We start from the raw sequence: 15,911 nt of genomic DNA on the forward strand, positions 1-15,911 counted from the left end.
CCCAGTAAAAGCGGCGCTGAGTTCAACCCAATCAACTCTAGGTTCTCTTGGCATACGTAGCGAGCTTCATGACTTCAGTCTCCGCTCCATCTCACGATGTTTTTGGACTGAACCTATATTCTCATTTATTGGGCAACAAGATCCGACAAACCAAGCAGGGGGTGGTTTGACCAAATGACCGGAACAAGGCAATTCTGATGAAGAATACACCTGTCTGAATAACGTTGTTATCAACGCTGCCTGAGACAACGCGGACCTTGAGCTCGATGCAACTCAGACCTGCAACAGTGGTCACGTCTCTTTTCTTCATGTCTCTCTCGTTCTTCGGTGCCCTCTTCGGGTACTGGACCATTTTGAAACATACGTCGCTGTTTGCAGGTGCTTTCGCTGCTTCCTTCACAAACGCCCAAGCGCCGTTGATGAATACACCTCACGCACTGAATCCCAATCTCACCAACACCATTGGGAGAGATATAATCACGCTCTATTATAATGGTTCCGGATCGGTTCCTGGATATGACGAACAATCTCCTCTTCCGCAACCAATAACCCCACTGCCAAGGGAACTGATCGAGGACTCGTTACTCTTACAATTGGTCTCCATCGCAGATACAGCTTTCTACCCTGACAACTGCTCGAAGTGCCTCGCTGCAAGCCAACTGCTCCACGTTGCAGCCATCAGTCAGCCGGTGTCTCTATTCACCAACGTCTTGATCAGAGCATGTAACACGTTGCCGTTTGTCAGAGACAATATCCGAGCCAAGTCATGCGAGGCAGAGTTTGGTGGAGTTGCATCGTTCGGCCCATATTTGGTCCAAATGTTTGCGAAAATGAATCTCGGTACAGGAGACATGCATTATCTATGCTCTCACTTACAGCCGTTCTGCGATCCACTGCCGCCTGTCCTGATCGACGAGAGTCTCTATTTCGAGCCGAAACCAGAGTCTGCACAACTAGCACCTGAACCTTCCGGCCGCACCTTCAACGTCCTCCACCTTTCAGATTGGCATCTTGACCCTCGCTATGACATCGGTTCTGAGGCCAACTGTACGGAGTATCTCTGTTGTCGTTCTTACTCCAGCAATGAAGAGCTTCTGACATACCGGCACAACGTCTCGCTGCCCGCCTCAAGGTTCGGTTCTTATTTCTGTGATTCGCCCGCCGATCTAGCACTTTCAGCGTTCGACGACATGGACAATTTCTTCAACATGGAGGAGCTCGCATTCAGCATCTTTACAGGAGACCTGGTGTCTCATGACCCAGAAGACGCACTGTCGTCCGCGTACGTTGCTTACGAGGAAGAAATGACGTTCCTAGTCTTCAAGCGGATGCTGGGCAAGACACCTGTATATGCGGCCTTGGGTAATCATGACACTCTACCTGTGGGTTTCAACACGCAGCACAGCATGAACCCTGACCCGACGAACTCCAGCAGCAACATCCACCAGTGGAATTATGACCTTGTTTCTTCACTATGGTCGGAGCACTCATGGCTCAACGACTCGGAAGCAGACTTTGCCAGGACTCATTACGGTGCATATGCCACAACCACGGCACAGGGACTGCGCGTCATATCGCTCAACTCCGACTTCTGGTACAAGGCCAACATCTTCAATTACTGGAACGTGACGAACCCCGATCAGAGTGGAATCCTCAAGTGGCTGGCAGACGAACTTTCGGCATGCGAGAGGCGAGGTCAACGGGCTTGGATAATTGCTCACGTCCTAAGTGGTTATGACGGAAGTGCACCATTGCCAAATCCAACCGCCCTATTTTATTCTATCGTGCGTCGCTTCTCCCCAGCGACGATCGCTGCGATTTTCTTCGGGTACGTTCCCCTCAATGCAGGTATCACACGCAATTGACTAATCCCACCTAGACATACGCATCAAGACCAACTGCAGTTATTCTATGATTACTTGCCCTCGTCGCTGCCACCGACCGAGGACAGCCGCAAGCCTTCAACACTCCGTGACACTACACAAGTCGATTTCAATAACCCCTTACAGGTCTCATACATTGGGCCCAGCATCACGCCGCTGACTGGTCTCAACGCTGGTTACCGACTGTACCAGATCGATGCAAAGACATTTTCTGTTATGGGCTCGCAAACCTACATCGCGAATATGTCGAACAGTCTGTCGTGGAAGAAACCTGTCTGGGAATTCGAGTATGATACACGACAAGCGTATGCAGATCATATCGACTCTAAGACGAAAACCGGTCTCCATGGCGCTGGGAAGGTTCTCTGGCCCTCGACGTCGCCACTGAACGCGACATTCTGGCACAACGTGACCGAGAAGATGCGGGCAGTGTCTGAAGTCCCCTCTAACTCATCACCCTCGCTCCTCGACCTGTACAATAAGTACGAATCGAAATCTAGCTATGCTAAAACACGACGTGGTGCGGGCGACATCAGCGCGGAGCAGAAAATCTGCTTCCTGCGTGCCGGTAGTGGTTGGTTAGGACACCAATGCAAGGAACGCTTCGGAACTGATGCAAGAGGCGAAAGGGAGAGGATGTTCGGACTGGTATAGATTCAGGAGAACGCTTAGAATCTACATCTCGGAGGACCGCATTTGAAAGCGATCCCAAGATCGACTGGTATGACATGCTGGTATGACATGAACGAAAATTCGACCCATTCAGGGGACAAAGAAGTTCTCAAACCAATTTCTCCGGAGTATGTGCCCTTCTTATTTGTGTCCCGTCCCCAGAGCTACCAGATACCATGCAATAACAACGTAAGAGCGGAGCTTTGCTGACGAAAGAAGCTCGATGGGTGTGTGCTCGGTCGAATCAACGCTCATGTCCTTCCCAAAATTCCTTTTGGAGTCGCAGCTTTGCTAGCGAAAGCAATACAACCACCGACCAGACACATGACGCCGCTGAAAACGGAGACTTCCCAATATCCTCCGTAGTGCTTCACGAGCACACCATTGACCGGTGGGCCTATCAAAGAAGCAATGGATCCTACAGCCATACCCTGGCCCATATAGGTTCCGGCGTCTTGTGGTTTGCTTGCACAGAGCGTGAAAGCGGCTGAGGCTCCCGAGATAATGGTGCCGGACGCAAACCCGAAGAAAATGGCGTAGACCACCAGTGCTGCAGTGCTGGTTGCCGTGGTCAAACAGAATATGATCATGCCGGTGGCTAGGCCGCCCACGGCGAACACGTTCAGCCGTCCAAATTTGTCTGCCAGAATACCAGGAATGATTCGGCCAAAAGTGGACGCTGCGTTGAGAATGGCAAGTAGGTACGACGCAAGTGTTGCGTCCATGCCTTTTGAAACTGCATATGCTGGCAGATAAAACAGCGGCGTCCACATGCCTATAAACATGAAAAAGAGCGAGCCAATCAAAAGGAGGAAACTGGTCTCTTTGAACGCCCTCCATATGAAGAAATTGGTCGTCCTTGGTGGCAAGCGTGGCTTGACAACAACGCACGAGAAAGCCAAAAGTGGCAACATGACAAATCCAAGGATTCGCACCGTCCAGCCAAATCCCAATGAGGAGCTGTTGAGCATCTTGGACAGAGCAATTGGGATGACGACGCCGCCAATTGACGATCCAGATATGGCCAGTCCGAATGCAGCTCCTCGCTTCTTGTCGAAGTACTGGGACATAGCTCCTAAGGCTGGAAACGTCAAGAGACCCAGGGCAGCACCAATCAGCACACCCTGGGCGAGCATAAATTGCCAGTACTCGTCGCACAGGCTGACCATCATCAAGGCGAAGACGTACAGCAAGGTGGCAGGTCGGAGTAGCTGTTTGCATGTCAGCGCGTTGCTATATATCCTCGGTGAACCCTGAGGCGTACCCAGCTGCCAAATCGATCGAAAGTTGGTCCTGCGACGACTCCTACAGCAAATTGGAGGAATGCCGCAAGTGATCCGATCCAGGCTATGTCGTCTGGGGATTGGCCCCGGAGCTGATGTGTCATATAGTACTCCTGGAAGACGCCGAATGCATTGGCAAATCCCAGGGCGGAAAACAGGATGAAAGCTGCGCCGAGCGTCACGAGCCAGGCTTCAAAGCCACCGTCTGGGGCTGCGTCGAACTCAAGCTTTGTCGCATCGGATTGTGCCTTCTCTTCGCCACGCTCGGTGTCGACGGTTGGCCTTTCTCTCTCAGTTTCGGGGTCAGGGTGAGTTTCAGCTCTGTCGGTTGCCATCTTGCGATGAGTGGTAGGCGTGGTATCTGGTTTTTCTTTCTTGAAAACTGAAGCGGCGCAGGACTGAAGTTTCTTGTAAAGTCTCTCGGCAATTCAACGGACCGTGACACATCTTCCCTGCAACTACATAGGGATGTTCGAGACCACTTATATAGTGATAAAGGGAGTTCTGCGGTCGAACGAACCTCGACCGGCTCGGATTTAATCGTAGCTCCCGGCAAGAACATGGACGGAAAATTGGGCGCCGTCTGACAGACATGCTCGAAGCCAGCAGTACGAGGTGACCCAGTCAGACAAGTGCAATTCTTACATCCGACAGAATATTACGGACACGGTGAATTGTACTCGGACTTATGGGCAGCCCTTTTATTTCAGTTCTCGGAACCTCTTGACTCCCTTTCTTTTGTTTCTATGGTGCACGCAATAACTCAGGTCGGTGTTAGGGAGGAGTACTATCACATATATCTTTTGTCCGTGTTCGGACTCCATGGGAGGATTCGCATACCATAAATCACACTCTGGTCAGTCATGACCGAGTCCGAGCGCCGGAGGAGAAGGAGGCCAGCTGTGTAAGCCGACATCCTTGACTGTCATCTGTTCATACTGAGCTAACAATACCCAAGTTCATGCTCTGTTTGCAGGAAGCGCAAAATCAGGTGCAATCGAGAATCTCCGTGCAACAATTGTCTTCGGTCCAAAAATGCGGTTTGTGTCTACGAAGAATACCCTCCTCCGGTTCCGCGGCGGCAACCGAATCATAATGAGGACCACGATCCGAGTCATTCTGTCCAAGTACAACATTCTCCAATATCCCTCGAGGGGGTTTCTGCTAGTATCGGCGGGACATCGACAGTGTCATGTTCTGGGCCGCCTTTGGCAAGTTCGACCAATGCCTCGACACCGGCCAGTAAGCCCTCAGATGACGATGTCGGGTTGATGAAGACCAGAATCAGGGATCTTGAGAGGCAGCTGTCTCAGGCAACAGGAAACACGAATAACGCTTCAGCGCAGAATGCGCCTGCTTCTGTTGCCAATGCAGGTCGGGGCTTACTGGAGGCATCACAGGACAGGATCGAAAACGGCTTGTTCGGGGCTCCTAGAATGTTCGGACGCACCGTGCTTCACAAATCTCGCCAATTTGGTCAGAGTCACTGGATCAATGGTGTCTCAGTGGTAAGTATCTGCATCCTCTGTTTGGCCTCTCTTGTCCCGTCAGTCGCTTACATACCGCTTAGTTTCTAGATTTGCTAGATCTTCTAGAGCCACACATACGAAATGGGCACACAGCGATCCCAGCTGCTATACAAAAGTGTAAATCTCTGGCAAAAATCATCAAGTCAGGGCGGACACCACCCTGGCCAACACCGCTGAGCGCAGATCTACCTCCAAAAGATGTCGCCGATCAACTAGTGGAGCGTTACCACCGGATAATCGAACCCTTTTACAGAGTCCTACATATTCCTACATTCATAAAGCACTATGAAAGCGTCTGGATGTCGAACAACCACCTCGAGGCTGCATTTATGGTTCAGTTGAAGCTGGTCCTCGCGATTGGATCGACCACGTACGACGAACAATTCTCTCTGCGTGCGCCGGCCATCCGATGGATCTATGAAGCTCAAACCTGGCTGTGCACGCCTAATTCAAAGACACGGTTGAATATTCAGTCTCTGCAGATCAATATTCTGCTGCTTCTTGCGCAAGAGATAGTGGATGTATGTGGAGACTTGACCTGGATCTCCGCCGGGACGCTATACAGGAGAGCAGTGTACATGGGATTGCACCGTGACCCTGCGGGCCTGCCGAGAAGGACGACTTTCGCAACCGAGATGCGACGGCGGTTATGGAACACGATCCTGGAGATTACACTTCGATCAAGTATGAACTCTGGAGGCCCTCCGTGCATCTCCCTTGACGACTTTAATACGAAACCTCCGAGCAATTTCGATGACGATCAGCTAGAAGCCCACTCTCCTTCTCCCAGACCAGAAGGCACATTTACCCAGGTGTCCACCGCTATTGCCCTTCGCAAGTCATTTCCGCAACGTCTAGCTGTCGTCAAATTCTTGAACGATCTCGATTGCCATGGAAGATACGAAGATATGCTGCGACTTGACAGAGAATTAAGGGCGTCATACAAGGCCATGTATCGAACGCTTCAGGACTTCAGGATGTGCACTGGGCGCTCACCCTCGCAGCATGACTTCTTGTTTACGGATCTGGTGATGAACCGTTACCTTTCATCCCTCCACATACCTTTCTTTGAGCGAGCCATGCACGAAACCGCTTATGCATTCTCCAGAAAGGTCTTGCTGGAGACGTCGCTCAAAATCTGGTATTCGGCATACCAACCATCGTCAGCCGACCCAGGTCAAATCCGCAATGACAACCCCTCCTCGAGTGTGGACGATTTGGCACGTCTCGGCATCTGCGGCACTGTATGCTTTCAAACTGGACCGTTTCAGGCTGCATGTCTCATCTCAGCGGAGCTTCGGGCACAGCTGCAAGAACAGGAAGGCCTGAGCTTCACGCCTCCACGTCCAGACCTGCTTCCCGTAGTCAACAATGCGGTGAACTGGTGCCTGCAAAGCATCAAGATTGGCGAGACAAACATGAAAGGCTATTTGTTTTTGTCTATGGTGTCTGCACAAATCGACGGACTCATGCGCGGTGTTAAGAAGGACGACTTCCCAAAGTTGTTGATCAGAGCTGTTGAGGGAGCCATAGAGACATCACTGTCGATCCTCGAGGCGAAGGTGGCCCAAAGCCAAAGCCAGATAGAGGAGACTGGAAAAGGCTTTGATCAACCGTCTCTGCTTCCGTCTCTTGAATCGACGGATGGATACGATTTCATGGTAAGTCCGCTACCACTTCCACTGACCTGCAGAAGCGCTTATGACATCTGGTCAGACACCCGACGGCCTATTCGACTTCGGTGAGCTGAGCACTTTGGAGTGGATGCTCGACGATGAATACTACCTGCCAGAAGCACCTAACTGGTAGGGATAGCCAGGACTGAGTCGGTGACCGACCCAGCTAAGAGTTATGACTTTGTCCTAACGCAAATATTTCCTCTCCATTTCTCTCATAGCCGCTTGCTCTACGCACGTACTAGCATTACTGACAGGTAGATGCATGCTGACGGCGAATGCTTTAATCTCGACGACGGTACTCCGCATGGGCTTCATTCGCGGCCCGGCCGTGGTACTCGAATTATGATATTGACATTATATACTATCGAGCATTGCCGGTTACTCATGCATGCCCTGTGGATTTTGAACCCAGGAATTTGAATGACAGCCGCTCCGCAGCAGTAGCATACTGCTTACTAGTAGTCGATTACTTTTTGGCTTTTCTTGATACCACGCCTGACGACGCGGATATCTAGTTTGCTGTTTCATCAATGGGTCGGTAACTTGACCTTGAACACCAGCACCTGGTTGTCCAGGTCGTACCCACTCTCATCAGCGTACGGCAGGTTTCCACCATCCATAAAGCCGTTCTGCGTGATGAAGTCGTTGTCGCTCAGACTGAAGAGGAAGTATTCCCCGTCACTCTTGGTGTAACCGTCCTTGCACTTGGGTGCGGAAGGGTTGACCGGCACCAGAGCAATGCTTTCCCACTTTTCGTTCAGCAGCCCGGCGTCCTGTTCACCGCCGTTGTGCAGGCCGAAGCGGTTGAGCTGTGAATTGACGTTGAAGTCGAGCCAAGGGCAATAGGTCGCGGGGACGATCGCAGGGTTCAGGACGCCGGAGGAGTTCGATGCCACGGAGCAAGTGGTGCAGTCGTAGGTCGAACCCGCAATGTTGGTCGCCTTGGAGATGTCGAAGACGTCAATGTGGCGGTACAGCGAGGTGGAGCTGTCTTGACCGTGGCCGGCGCCGGAATCCCGGGCGAGAACGAGGAACTGGGTCTCGCTGATATAGTGTACCTCGGACTGAGCGGCGACTTTGTTGTTGTTCGAGTACCGCGGCAGTTGAACCACGTACTCGGCCTTGACAACTGGCTTGCTTGGGTTGGAGATGTCGTACTGGACGAGGCGGGTGTTGTAGCGGTTGGCACTCTTGAGGCCACCATCCTGGTCCAGCGCAGATTGCGTGAGAACGTAGAGCGTCTTGCCGTCGGGCGAGCTTGTCAAGCCTTCGAAGCCCTGGTTGTTGGCGCGTCCAGTTGGGTTGCTCTCGGGAAGAGTCTCGATGTCCGGGTCATACCGTGGCGGGCTGGCGGCGGAGAAGGAGTCGGTGCCGTTGCGCTCTGGAATAAAAGCAGGTGGTGGGCGGATGGCAGAAAGCATCTTACCACTTGGGGAGAAATGATAGACATATGGACCGTACTCGTCGGAGATCCAGAACGAGCCGTCTTCCATCAGGACGATACCTTCAGAGTCCAAGGACACGCGGCGTCCTCCTGTGCCGTTCAGACCGAACCCGTCCCCGGTGTATGTCGCGGAAGGAAGTTCAGGGAATCCAGGGTATGTCAAGTAAGGCCCGTGAGCATCAGGATCAAGTCCGGTCATGGGTTCACCAGACGGGTCGGTGAAACGAATGGTATCCAGGTACTGGAGCTGGAGGTTGGGAGAGCTGGGACTCTTGACAGTGGAGGTATAGTTTGGCTTGAAGGTGATCTTGAACTTGTGGACTCGTGGTTGATAGTTCAAGGTCCCTTCGGTGTTCCATCCGCGGTCAGGAAGGCCCCAAAGAATGCCTGAATAGACACCCTTCTTGTCCACGGTCCAGGACTTAGGGTCGATGGCAGCACTGCTACCAATCCCACCGGCAGTGTCGCCAAACTTGTCGCGTGAGTCGGATGCAGTCAGACCGTACCCGACAAGCTGTTGGTAAACGAAGGTATCAGCGTTGCATGACGTGGTATTGACCGCTGCGTCAGCTCGTGGCGCTGGAGAGGCCAGGGCAAGGCCTGCAAAAAGAGTGGAGAGAAGGAGAGCTTTGGCCGTCATATTGATTGGCACTAATAGCACTGATGGCTATCTATACAAGTACTTGTACACGGTAATTGGAGGCCTTGTTGGCGTAAGCGCACCAGAACGAATTAGGGAGTGAAGCTTGCGTTTGTGAAAAGCGATTGGGCTTCCTTCAGCAGAGCCATTGTCTTTATACTCTGTAGGGATTGCAAGAAGATCCAGCAGAGAGGATCAGAGACTGTACTTCGTAAGTGAGGTGCAAATTGGAAGGCCGTCGGGTTGGTATGCACGTGGAGGGCTGTGTGATGTTGGTTGGTGTGATTCGTGAGCCAAGTGGTTGCTTCTGTTGTTCAACGGTCATGGAAGCCGCTGAACTCGTGGCATCGATGGCATCGCTCGCAGCCACCTTCCAGCTACGTCCCAGCCAAGACAAGACCTCCATTAGCCCCCATCATCCTCCGTAACCGGCACGGAAAATGGGCGGCATATGGGCGGCACATGGGGGCTATGATGGCGGCAAGCACCAGTTTAATAGGCGGCGATGGTGGTTAACACAGCAGCCAAGGCACCCCGGTGGCACCGGTGGAATCTGTCTCCGTCGCTATCGAAAGATCGGACATGATCTATATGCTCCATCGCTGTCCACCACTTCATTTCATTCGCTACGGCGCGCTGCAATGAGTCCGTCTCATCATATATGCCACTCCATCCGACAACCATTTGCTCAACCTAAACCTTAAGGACCATCTCTCTTCAAACTTCACCATGAACATGGCGGCGAGAAAGCGAGGAAACCGAGGTAGGAGCAAGACAAGGCTTCTCCCAGAGAGATCAGCCGAATTGCCCTGATACTTGCTATAATAGTCATTGGCTGCAGTGTGGAAGACGGACCGGTTGTCCCAAATGGCTAGATCCTTCTCATTCCAATGGAAGCGGACTTGCAAGTCGTTGTTTTTCGGTGACGGGCTGCGGAAAGGACGCCCTGAGGATCTCGTCGTACATCTAGCCACAAATTGCCTATTCGCACATATGTAGGCAATGTCACAAATGCCTCAGCAAACGACACGTAAAGACGATTCACAGGAATGAGAATCCTAGGTTTGGTAAACCTCGACAAGCCTTGAGAGCTCTAAAAAGAATGGAATTCGATAGGGCGCGGCTCATCATCCTTGCTTCCCCTTCTCAGCCTTTGCAAATGTGAAGTTAGAAGCCGGCTTGTGCTAGCCACAGTGCCTCGCGCAATCATCTTCCAACACAGAAAACGTCTAGACAGCCGTTGCACAACACGTAGCCATGTTCACCTTCTCTCCAACACCTCGCTTGGACTGCCTCTCAATCCTCACCAACGTCGCTAGGTGATCAAGAAGCAAACCTGAAGTCGAGTCTCTTGTTCCCCTTGTCCTTGGTCGTAGCCAGGTAATCGATTCTCTCCTCCCTCGTCATTGAATACCAGATCCTATCTCTCTGAGAGTTCTTCCTCACGTAGTATACCTTGGCAGCGACAAATAACACCAAATTCCACGCGACGATGCCTAACAAAACTTTATTGCCTCGGTAATAGTATGGCTTGTCGTCGTTGCGATAGATTTGGGACGCAAAAATATTAGATGCTTGGACGGCCATATTGTAGAGCGAAGAACCGACCGTACGGGTCCGCACTGAGCCAGAATTCCGAGACGTGAGGGCAACAAGGATGGCGTGGATGTAGGGATAGCCCACAAGCAGAGTCGAGATGGCCCATTTCGCCCAATTGGAATTGGGGAATGTTGGGGGCAGGCTGACCAGGGCGATGAGAAGAGGCAGAGCCCATAGTTGGGAGATGATGCCCAGCAGGATTCGTTGGTTGATCTTTTCAGACACCCACGTCCAAAATAGCAGCTGCAGAATGAAGAGAACATAGGCCGGGATGGTGAGGAGATTGGTGTGAAAGGTGTTGAAGCCTAGAGCCTTGCAGGTCAGGGTGATGTATGCCTGTGGAGGGGTGGTTGGAATCGTCCAGGAGAGGCCGATAAGATAGATGGGCCACATGTCATAGTCGGTAAGGGCATCCCAAAAGAGCTTGAAGCTGATACCTTGTCTGTTGTGCATTGTGGCCTTGCCAGGATCATCACGAAGAATCCGTGTGACCATGATGGTCTCTTCCCGCTCTGTGAACCAGCCTTCTTTCGGTCGAAGGAGGCCTTTCATGCCGTGGCGCGAGGTTTGAGTCGGCGAAGCTGGCAGATATAGCCAGGTAAGAATACCAATCAAGCCCGTCAATGAGCCCTCAATGGCGAAAAGGTAGCGCCACCCTTCTTTCAGCCCGCTATGACCTCTCAGGTGAAGAATTCCGTAAGCTAGGAAAGCGCCGACTACTTGGGTAGATTGGTAGGAAGTCCAAAACCAACTCAAACGCTTCGGTAACTCTGCATTTGTAAAGAAATAACTCAAGTAAAGGATGGTGTCGGGAATAAAGCCACCCTCGATGAAGCCGAGTAGAAAGCGACAGACGTAGAAGTTGGATTTGCCAGACAACGCCGCCTGGGACGCTGCGACAACACTCCAGGCTACCATCTGGATAGGAATCCAATTGTCCGGTCCCAGTTTCTTGCTAACGAGCTGGGAGGGGAGCTCTGCGAACAAGAACGAACAATAAAAGATGGTCATGCCGTTATTGTAGTCGTTTGTAGTGAGACCTAGATCGACTAGAGGCCCGTCAGAATCTCACCAAGAGTTTTAATCCCACCTCTAGACAACTCACCTAGCATGTTGTCGGAAAGAGCTTGGGCGATGTTGCCCCGATCAAGTTGGAGGGCAAAGAACATGATACAGGCAGGAAGAGCGATGCGCCAGTCAAGCTGGAACAACTGTCAGACACGGCGAGTATTGTACACCATTCGCAATACGTACCTTTCGAACCAGGGCCTTCTCTTCCTCTTGGGTCCATGTTGCATCGGGATGAAAGCGATGGGCGCCTTCAAAGCCCTGTATGGGCTTGTAAAGCTCGACTGCTTCGGGAGCTTCGAAGACGTTGTTCACATTCTTCACCACCCTTGAGCCATCCGAAAGATCATTGGATGGTGTTTCGGGATCCAGCTGACTGTCCGCATCGACAGAAACAAAGCTGACATCGTTACCCCCTAACTTCCACCACTTCTGTGGTCTCAATGCTTCGCGAGGCTCAGTCTTAGCATCCTCCAACGAGGACGGAAAACCTGTAACTGTGCCGGATTTGATGTCCATGGCTGTTGTTCTTAAGCTGGCACGCGATATAGGAGACAATGGGACGGCCAGGGTGAAGAGAGAAGTGGTGCTTTATATAGCGCAAGGCATCGGCACCTGACCGGCCTTCCATCCTCAACCGTGGCAACGTATTCTGTGGATCCATCTTGTTACAGGGCAGTTGCAGGAATTGCGAATAACCGCCAAGCGCCGTAAAGTGGTCGAATGGAAGCGATTTGCTCATCGCAAGGATGAAAATTCTCGCATGTGAAGAGCTTCACCTAGCTTGAAGGGGAAGCTGAGTTGTCTTCGTGGCTGATGGCGTGATTGAGGGCTTGAATTTGTATAGCATCAACCATCTGTACCTAGGGACTAGGGTACAGCTGTACCCCTCGGGATCATGCTTCTAGATCCTGGCCATATACCGCAAGCCCGAGAAGGAAGACTTGCTCGACTTCGCAACCATATCCTTGCCGCAAGATGAGACCGTTGCAGAGAACCTGGACCGGAGACACTGATTCGTGGACGATTTTGAGCGACGCAGCTATTATTCTGGCAAGTCTGTAGAGCTTATCCCGACAGTGTCACTGTAAAGCAAGCAAAGAGGCGTGGTACATACCAACCAAGAGATAGAGGGTTAAAGCCTGACACTCCCCACGGCCATGGGCTATCCTAGCAAAGCGCAGCTCAATGCTTTCCGTTGTGGAACATCGACGCTCGGTGCGACTTAAAGTGGCGTTCCGCAAGACGTGGCAAGCAGGGTAACGGGGTCAAGATCTCGGTAGCCAACATGCGTGGGAATCAAGCCTGTCCGGTAAACAGCAATAGCACGCTGAAATCGAACGCTGTTTGGTCAGGAGTAGTGCCGAGATGGCGTACTGGCGAATGTTCGCAGCAAGCGCAAGTGGGGGTTTGTGCGTACGAGCTTATCGTGCACATAAAGACAGTCCATCTAGAGCGTTGGGCTATGGTGATCGAGTCTCTTCGATAAGATGGTAGTTCTGTAGCAGCGTCTCAATGCATTTGATCGTTGGCTGAGCTGGACGTCACGCCATCGATGCTGAGCCTTGCGTGAGCGCGTTGCTTCCGATCTCTTTCTTGGCATGCAGCCTACCATCCAGTAAATTGGTGTAGGTCAAGTATTAGACATCCTAGTTGCGGACGACCGAGGCAGTATCAAGGACAGTACCTCCAATAATCCGATCTAACTAATCCGGAGGAGGACCTTGTAGATAAAGATCGTGCTTCGCAGGAGTCAAGCACAAGGAATGCAACTCCAGAGCAGTGGGCTGCGGGCTAGGTCTCGTCAGCGTTACCTGCCCATTCTCTGCTTCTTCCTTGGTGGCGACCCATCTGGTGCTGGAACGCTGGCTTCTTCCGTCAAGCCCTTGTACTTCTGCATTTTGCCCTCGGTCCATGTCAGAGCTTCCTCAAGGACTTTCTTCTCTCCTAGCCGAACATCTATCGCCATCCTCAACCGACCCTTCATCATCGGCTCCCTCAATAGCACTACGTCCTGCTCCAAGCTCGTAGGATACTGTTCGAGCCTATGTCGAAGTATCTGCGACAAGACTACCAGAGTCCGGCTCTTGATGAAAGTCGATTCGCTCTCGTCGCTGAGTTTCTTCTGCTTGATCTGGTCTTTCGAGAGCTTCGCAACCAGATCAGTGATGATAGCCACAAGCTCGTCTGGAAACTTGGTGAATCTGGATTCCGTGGTGCAAAGACCCTGTTCATTGGGATCACCTGCGTCTCGCTCGATCACGAATCCACCATCTGGGTCGAACTCATCATCACGTTCGATTTCGTCCATGAGCTTATCAAGGCGCTCTGACCATGACTTTGAGTGAAAGGGAGCCCCTGGGTCACTAAGTACCTTCTTCAGGAGGTCCCAGCTGATCTCGACCACATCATACCTCGAGTGCTTTGGGCTGGTGTAGCCATATCGTCTCAGCAGCTCGCCGTTTGGTAACGGCCCGTAGTAGTTTAGTATTTCTTCTCCCGCTTTGATTTCTCTTAATGAAGTCATGGTCAAGCTGTCATCGCCATGTGATAGATGGGCATTAAATTCAGCGTCTGCATTGAGCATATCAGCCATAGGCACCATTCCCATAGTTGACGGCTTAGAGTGATCCTCGATCCATCCGTCATCATTCTCCTCGTCCTCGTCTGCTTCGTCATCATCGGGCTGTAAGTCGAAAGCATAGGACATGATCAGTGATCCTATCACGTGGCATCTTTCCAAGAGCTCTTCGTTGCTGGGCTGAGAGCTGCCGGTGGGATAGAAGACATCGGCGTGCTGCTTGACGACAGGCATAATCCGTTCTCTGAACATGCGGTCTGCCGAATCCTTGCCTATTTTTGACGGCATGGCAGACGCCTGCAGCTCGTAAAGTTCCTCGTTTGACCAGAACATGAGGGTGTCGAATGAAGATGGCCTTTGTGGAAGGATCGACAGATACGGTGACCATTTTGATGTGTTCTGGTGGAAAGACTCGTAGAGAAGGATCAAAATGAGATTGAGCCATGACTTGGGCAATTCGGCTGGCTGTCCATCCAGGTCGACCTCGTCCATCACCTCCTCAGACTTGGAAAACAGCCCAGGCAATTTCGTGGCAAGCTCCGATGTCTCTTCACTTATTATAACACTTCTTGGGATGGTGAAAAGATCTGTGTCGGCAGGAATATCTGCTGTGGCGATGATGCCTCTTCCGGCATTGCGGGCTCTCAAGTCTACAAGCTTCAGCGATGAATGAAAAGTTGTACCTGGCTGAGCATTGAACCAGTTCAGAAATGATGCGGACAGCACTTCAAAGTCTACCGTTGATTCAACCATGGTAAGTTCTAGTTGAAAAGATGATTCTTTCGCATAAATACTACGAAAGAGAAAGAAATCGAAACCGAAAAGGATTTTTCGGACGGAGATTGCGGGATGTCACTAAGATTTTATACAAATTCACGAAATTCATTTTAGAAGTCTGCCAGCAGCATCCTACTCTTTCGTACCGGCCCCTTCTGCGACAGCGTTGCCATAACTCGGCAACCCTACGCCAGCTTCGCTTTTTGTCCCGGTCATTCGTGCCTTTCTTCTCTGTATGCGCAGATACTCCCTGACTGCCTCCATAGCAATTTTCCGTCTTTCATCTTGCTCCTTCAATTCGCGCTCCTTTGCGAGCTGTGTCTTGTCACCCGTCTTCCAACATTTCTTCCACTCTTTGAAAAATTTGGCTCTGGTGCCCAGGAGCAAGTCGGCCTCTCGTTCCTGACGCTCTTCACGTTTGCGGTCTCGCTTGGCTCGGTAATAGTCCTCGTCTTCCGAGTCTAAGAAGTCCTCCTCATTTTCAGACTCGGAAGGTTCGACCAGCCGATCAGCCTCGACACTGTCAATGCCATTGTGAGCGCGACGTGTCTTCTCCTTTGACCACTTTCGAGTGGCGGCAGCGGCGATGCAGGCTGTGATCCACAGCGGAGATGTGAGGACGGAGAGAAAGGCTACGAGGAGGCAGATGCCAAGGATTATATCCTCATCCATGGTATTCGAATATTTGGAGTGTATGGAGGTTTACTCGAACTTGGTCGTCAAGACTGTAATCCAGGAATAAAGATGGCTGTTGCC

At 51.6% G+C, this 15,911-nt stretch overlaps 7 protein-coding genes across 7 annotated transcripts; 2 read left to right on the plus strand and 5 right to left on the minus strand.

Annotated features, from left to right (window-relative positions):
- Window positions 1-308: 308 nt before the first annotated feature.
- PV05_11437 (uncharacterized protein) lies at window positions 309-2,537 on the plus strand (the record flags this gene model as incomplete). Its single annotated transcript, XM_013454921.1, has 2 exons — window positions 309-1,828; window positions 1,880-2,537. 2 exons carry the CDS (start codon window positions 309-311, stop codon window positions 2,535-2,537), a joined length of 2,178 nt encoding a protein of 725 aa, XP_013310375.1.
- Window positions 2,538-2,806: 269 nt separating this feature from the next.
- PV05_11438 (uncharacterized protein) lies at window positions 2,807-4,173 on the minus strand (the record flags this gene model as incomplete). Its single annotated transcript, XM_013454922.1, has 2 exons — window positions 2,807-3,766; window positions 3,820-4,173. The coding sequence occupies 2 exons, from the start codon at window positions 4,171-4,173 to the stop codon at window positions 2,807-2,809; spliced, it is 1,314 nt and encodes a 437-aa protein (XP_013310376.1).
- Window positions 4,174-4,701: 528 nt separating this feature from the next.
- On the plus strand, window positions 4,702-7,176 carry PV05_11439 (uncharacterized protein; the record flags this gene model as incomplete). Its single annotated transcript, XM_013454923.1, has 4 exons — window positions 4,702-4,742; window positions 4,797-5,346; window positions 5,409-7,028; window positions 7,084-7,176. 4 exons carry the CDS (start codon window positions 4,702-4,704, stop codon window positions 7,174-7,176), a joined length of 2,304 nt encoding a protein of 767 aa, XP_013310377.1.
- Window positions 7,177-7,402: 226 nt separating this feature from the next.
- Window positions 7,403-9,474, minus strand: PV05_11440 (uncharacterized protein). The gene has a single exon (XM_013454924.1). It carries the CDS (start codon window positions 9,128-9,130, stop codon window positions 7,574-7,576), a length of 1,557 nt encoding a protein of 518 aa, XP_013310378.1. The 5' UTR covers window positions 9,131-9,474; the 3' UTR covers window positions 7,403-7,573.
- Window positions 9,475-9,718: 244 nt separating this feature from the next.
- PV05_11441 (uncharacterized protein) lies at window positions 9,719-13,441 on the minus strand. Its single transcript, XM_013454925.1, has 3 exons — window positions 11,984-13,441; window positions 11,835-11,931; window positions 9,719-11,778 (listed from the first exon to the last, which is right to left on the minus strand). Exons 1-3 carry the CDS (start codon window positions 12,314-12,316, stop codon window positions 10,454-10,456), a joined length of 1,755 nt encoding a protein of 584 aa, XP_013310379.1. The 5' UTR covers window positions 12,317-13,441; the 3' UTR covers window positions 9,719-10,453.
- On the minus strand, window positions 13,419-15,190 carry PV05_11442 (uncharacterized protein). Its single transcript, XM_013454926.1, has one exon. It carries the CDS (start codon window positions 15,129-15,131, stop codon window positions 13,608-13,610), a length of 1,524 nt encoding a protein of 507 aa, XP_013310380.1. The 5' UTR covers window positions 15,132-15,190; the 3' UTR covers window positions 13,419-13,607.
- Window positions 15,191-15,223: 33 nt separating this feature from the next.
- PV05_11443 (uncharacterized protein) lies at window positions 15,224-15,904 on the minus strand. Its single transcript, XM_013454927.1, has one exon. The coding sequence runs from the start codon at window positions 15,825-15,827 to the stop codon at window positions 15,288-15,290; it is 540 nt and encodes a 179-aa protein (XP_013310381.1). The 5' UTR covers window positions 15,828-15,904; the 3' UTR covers window positions 15,224-15,287.
- Between the last annotated feature and the right edge of the window lie 7 nt (window positions 15,905-15,911).

The sequence above is a fragment of the Exophiala xenobiotica genome (genome assembly GCF_000835505.1).
Source record: "Exophiala xenobiotica strain CBS 118157 unplaced genomic scaffold supercont1.7, whole genome shotgun sequence".
Classification (NCBI taxonomy): domain Eukaryota; kingdom Fungi; phylum Ascomycota; class Eurotiomycetes; order Chaetothyriales; family Herpotrichiellaceae; genus Exophiala; species Exophiala xenobiotica.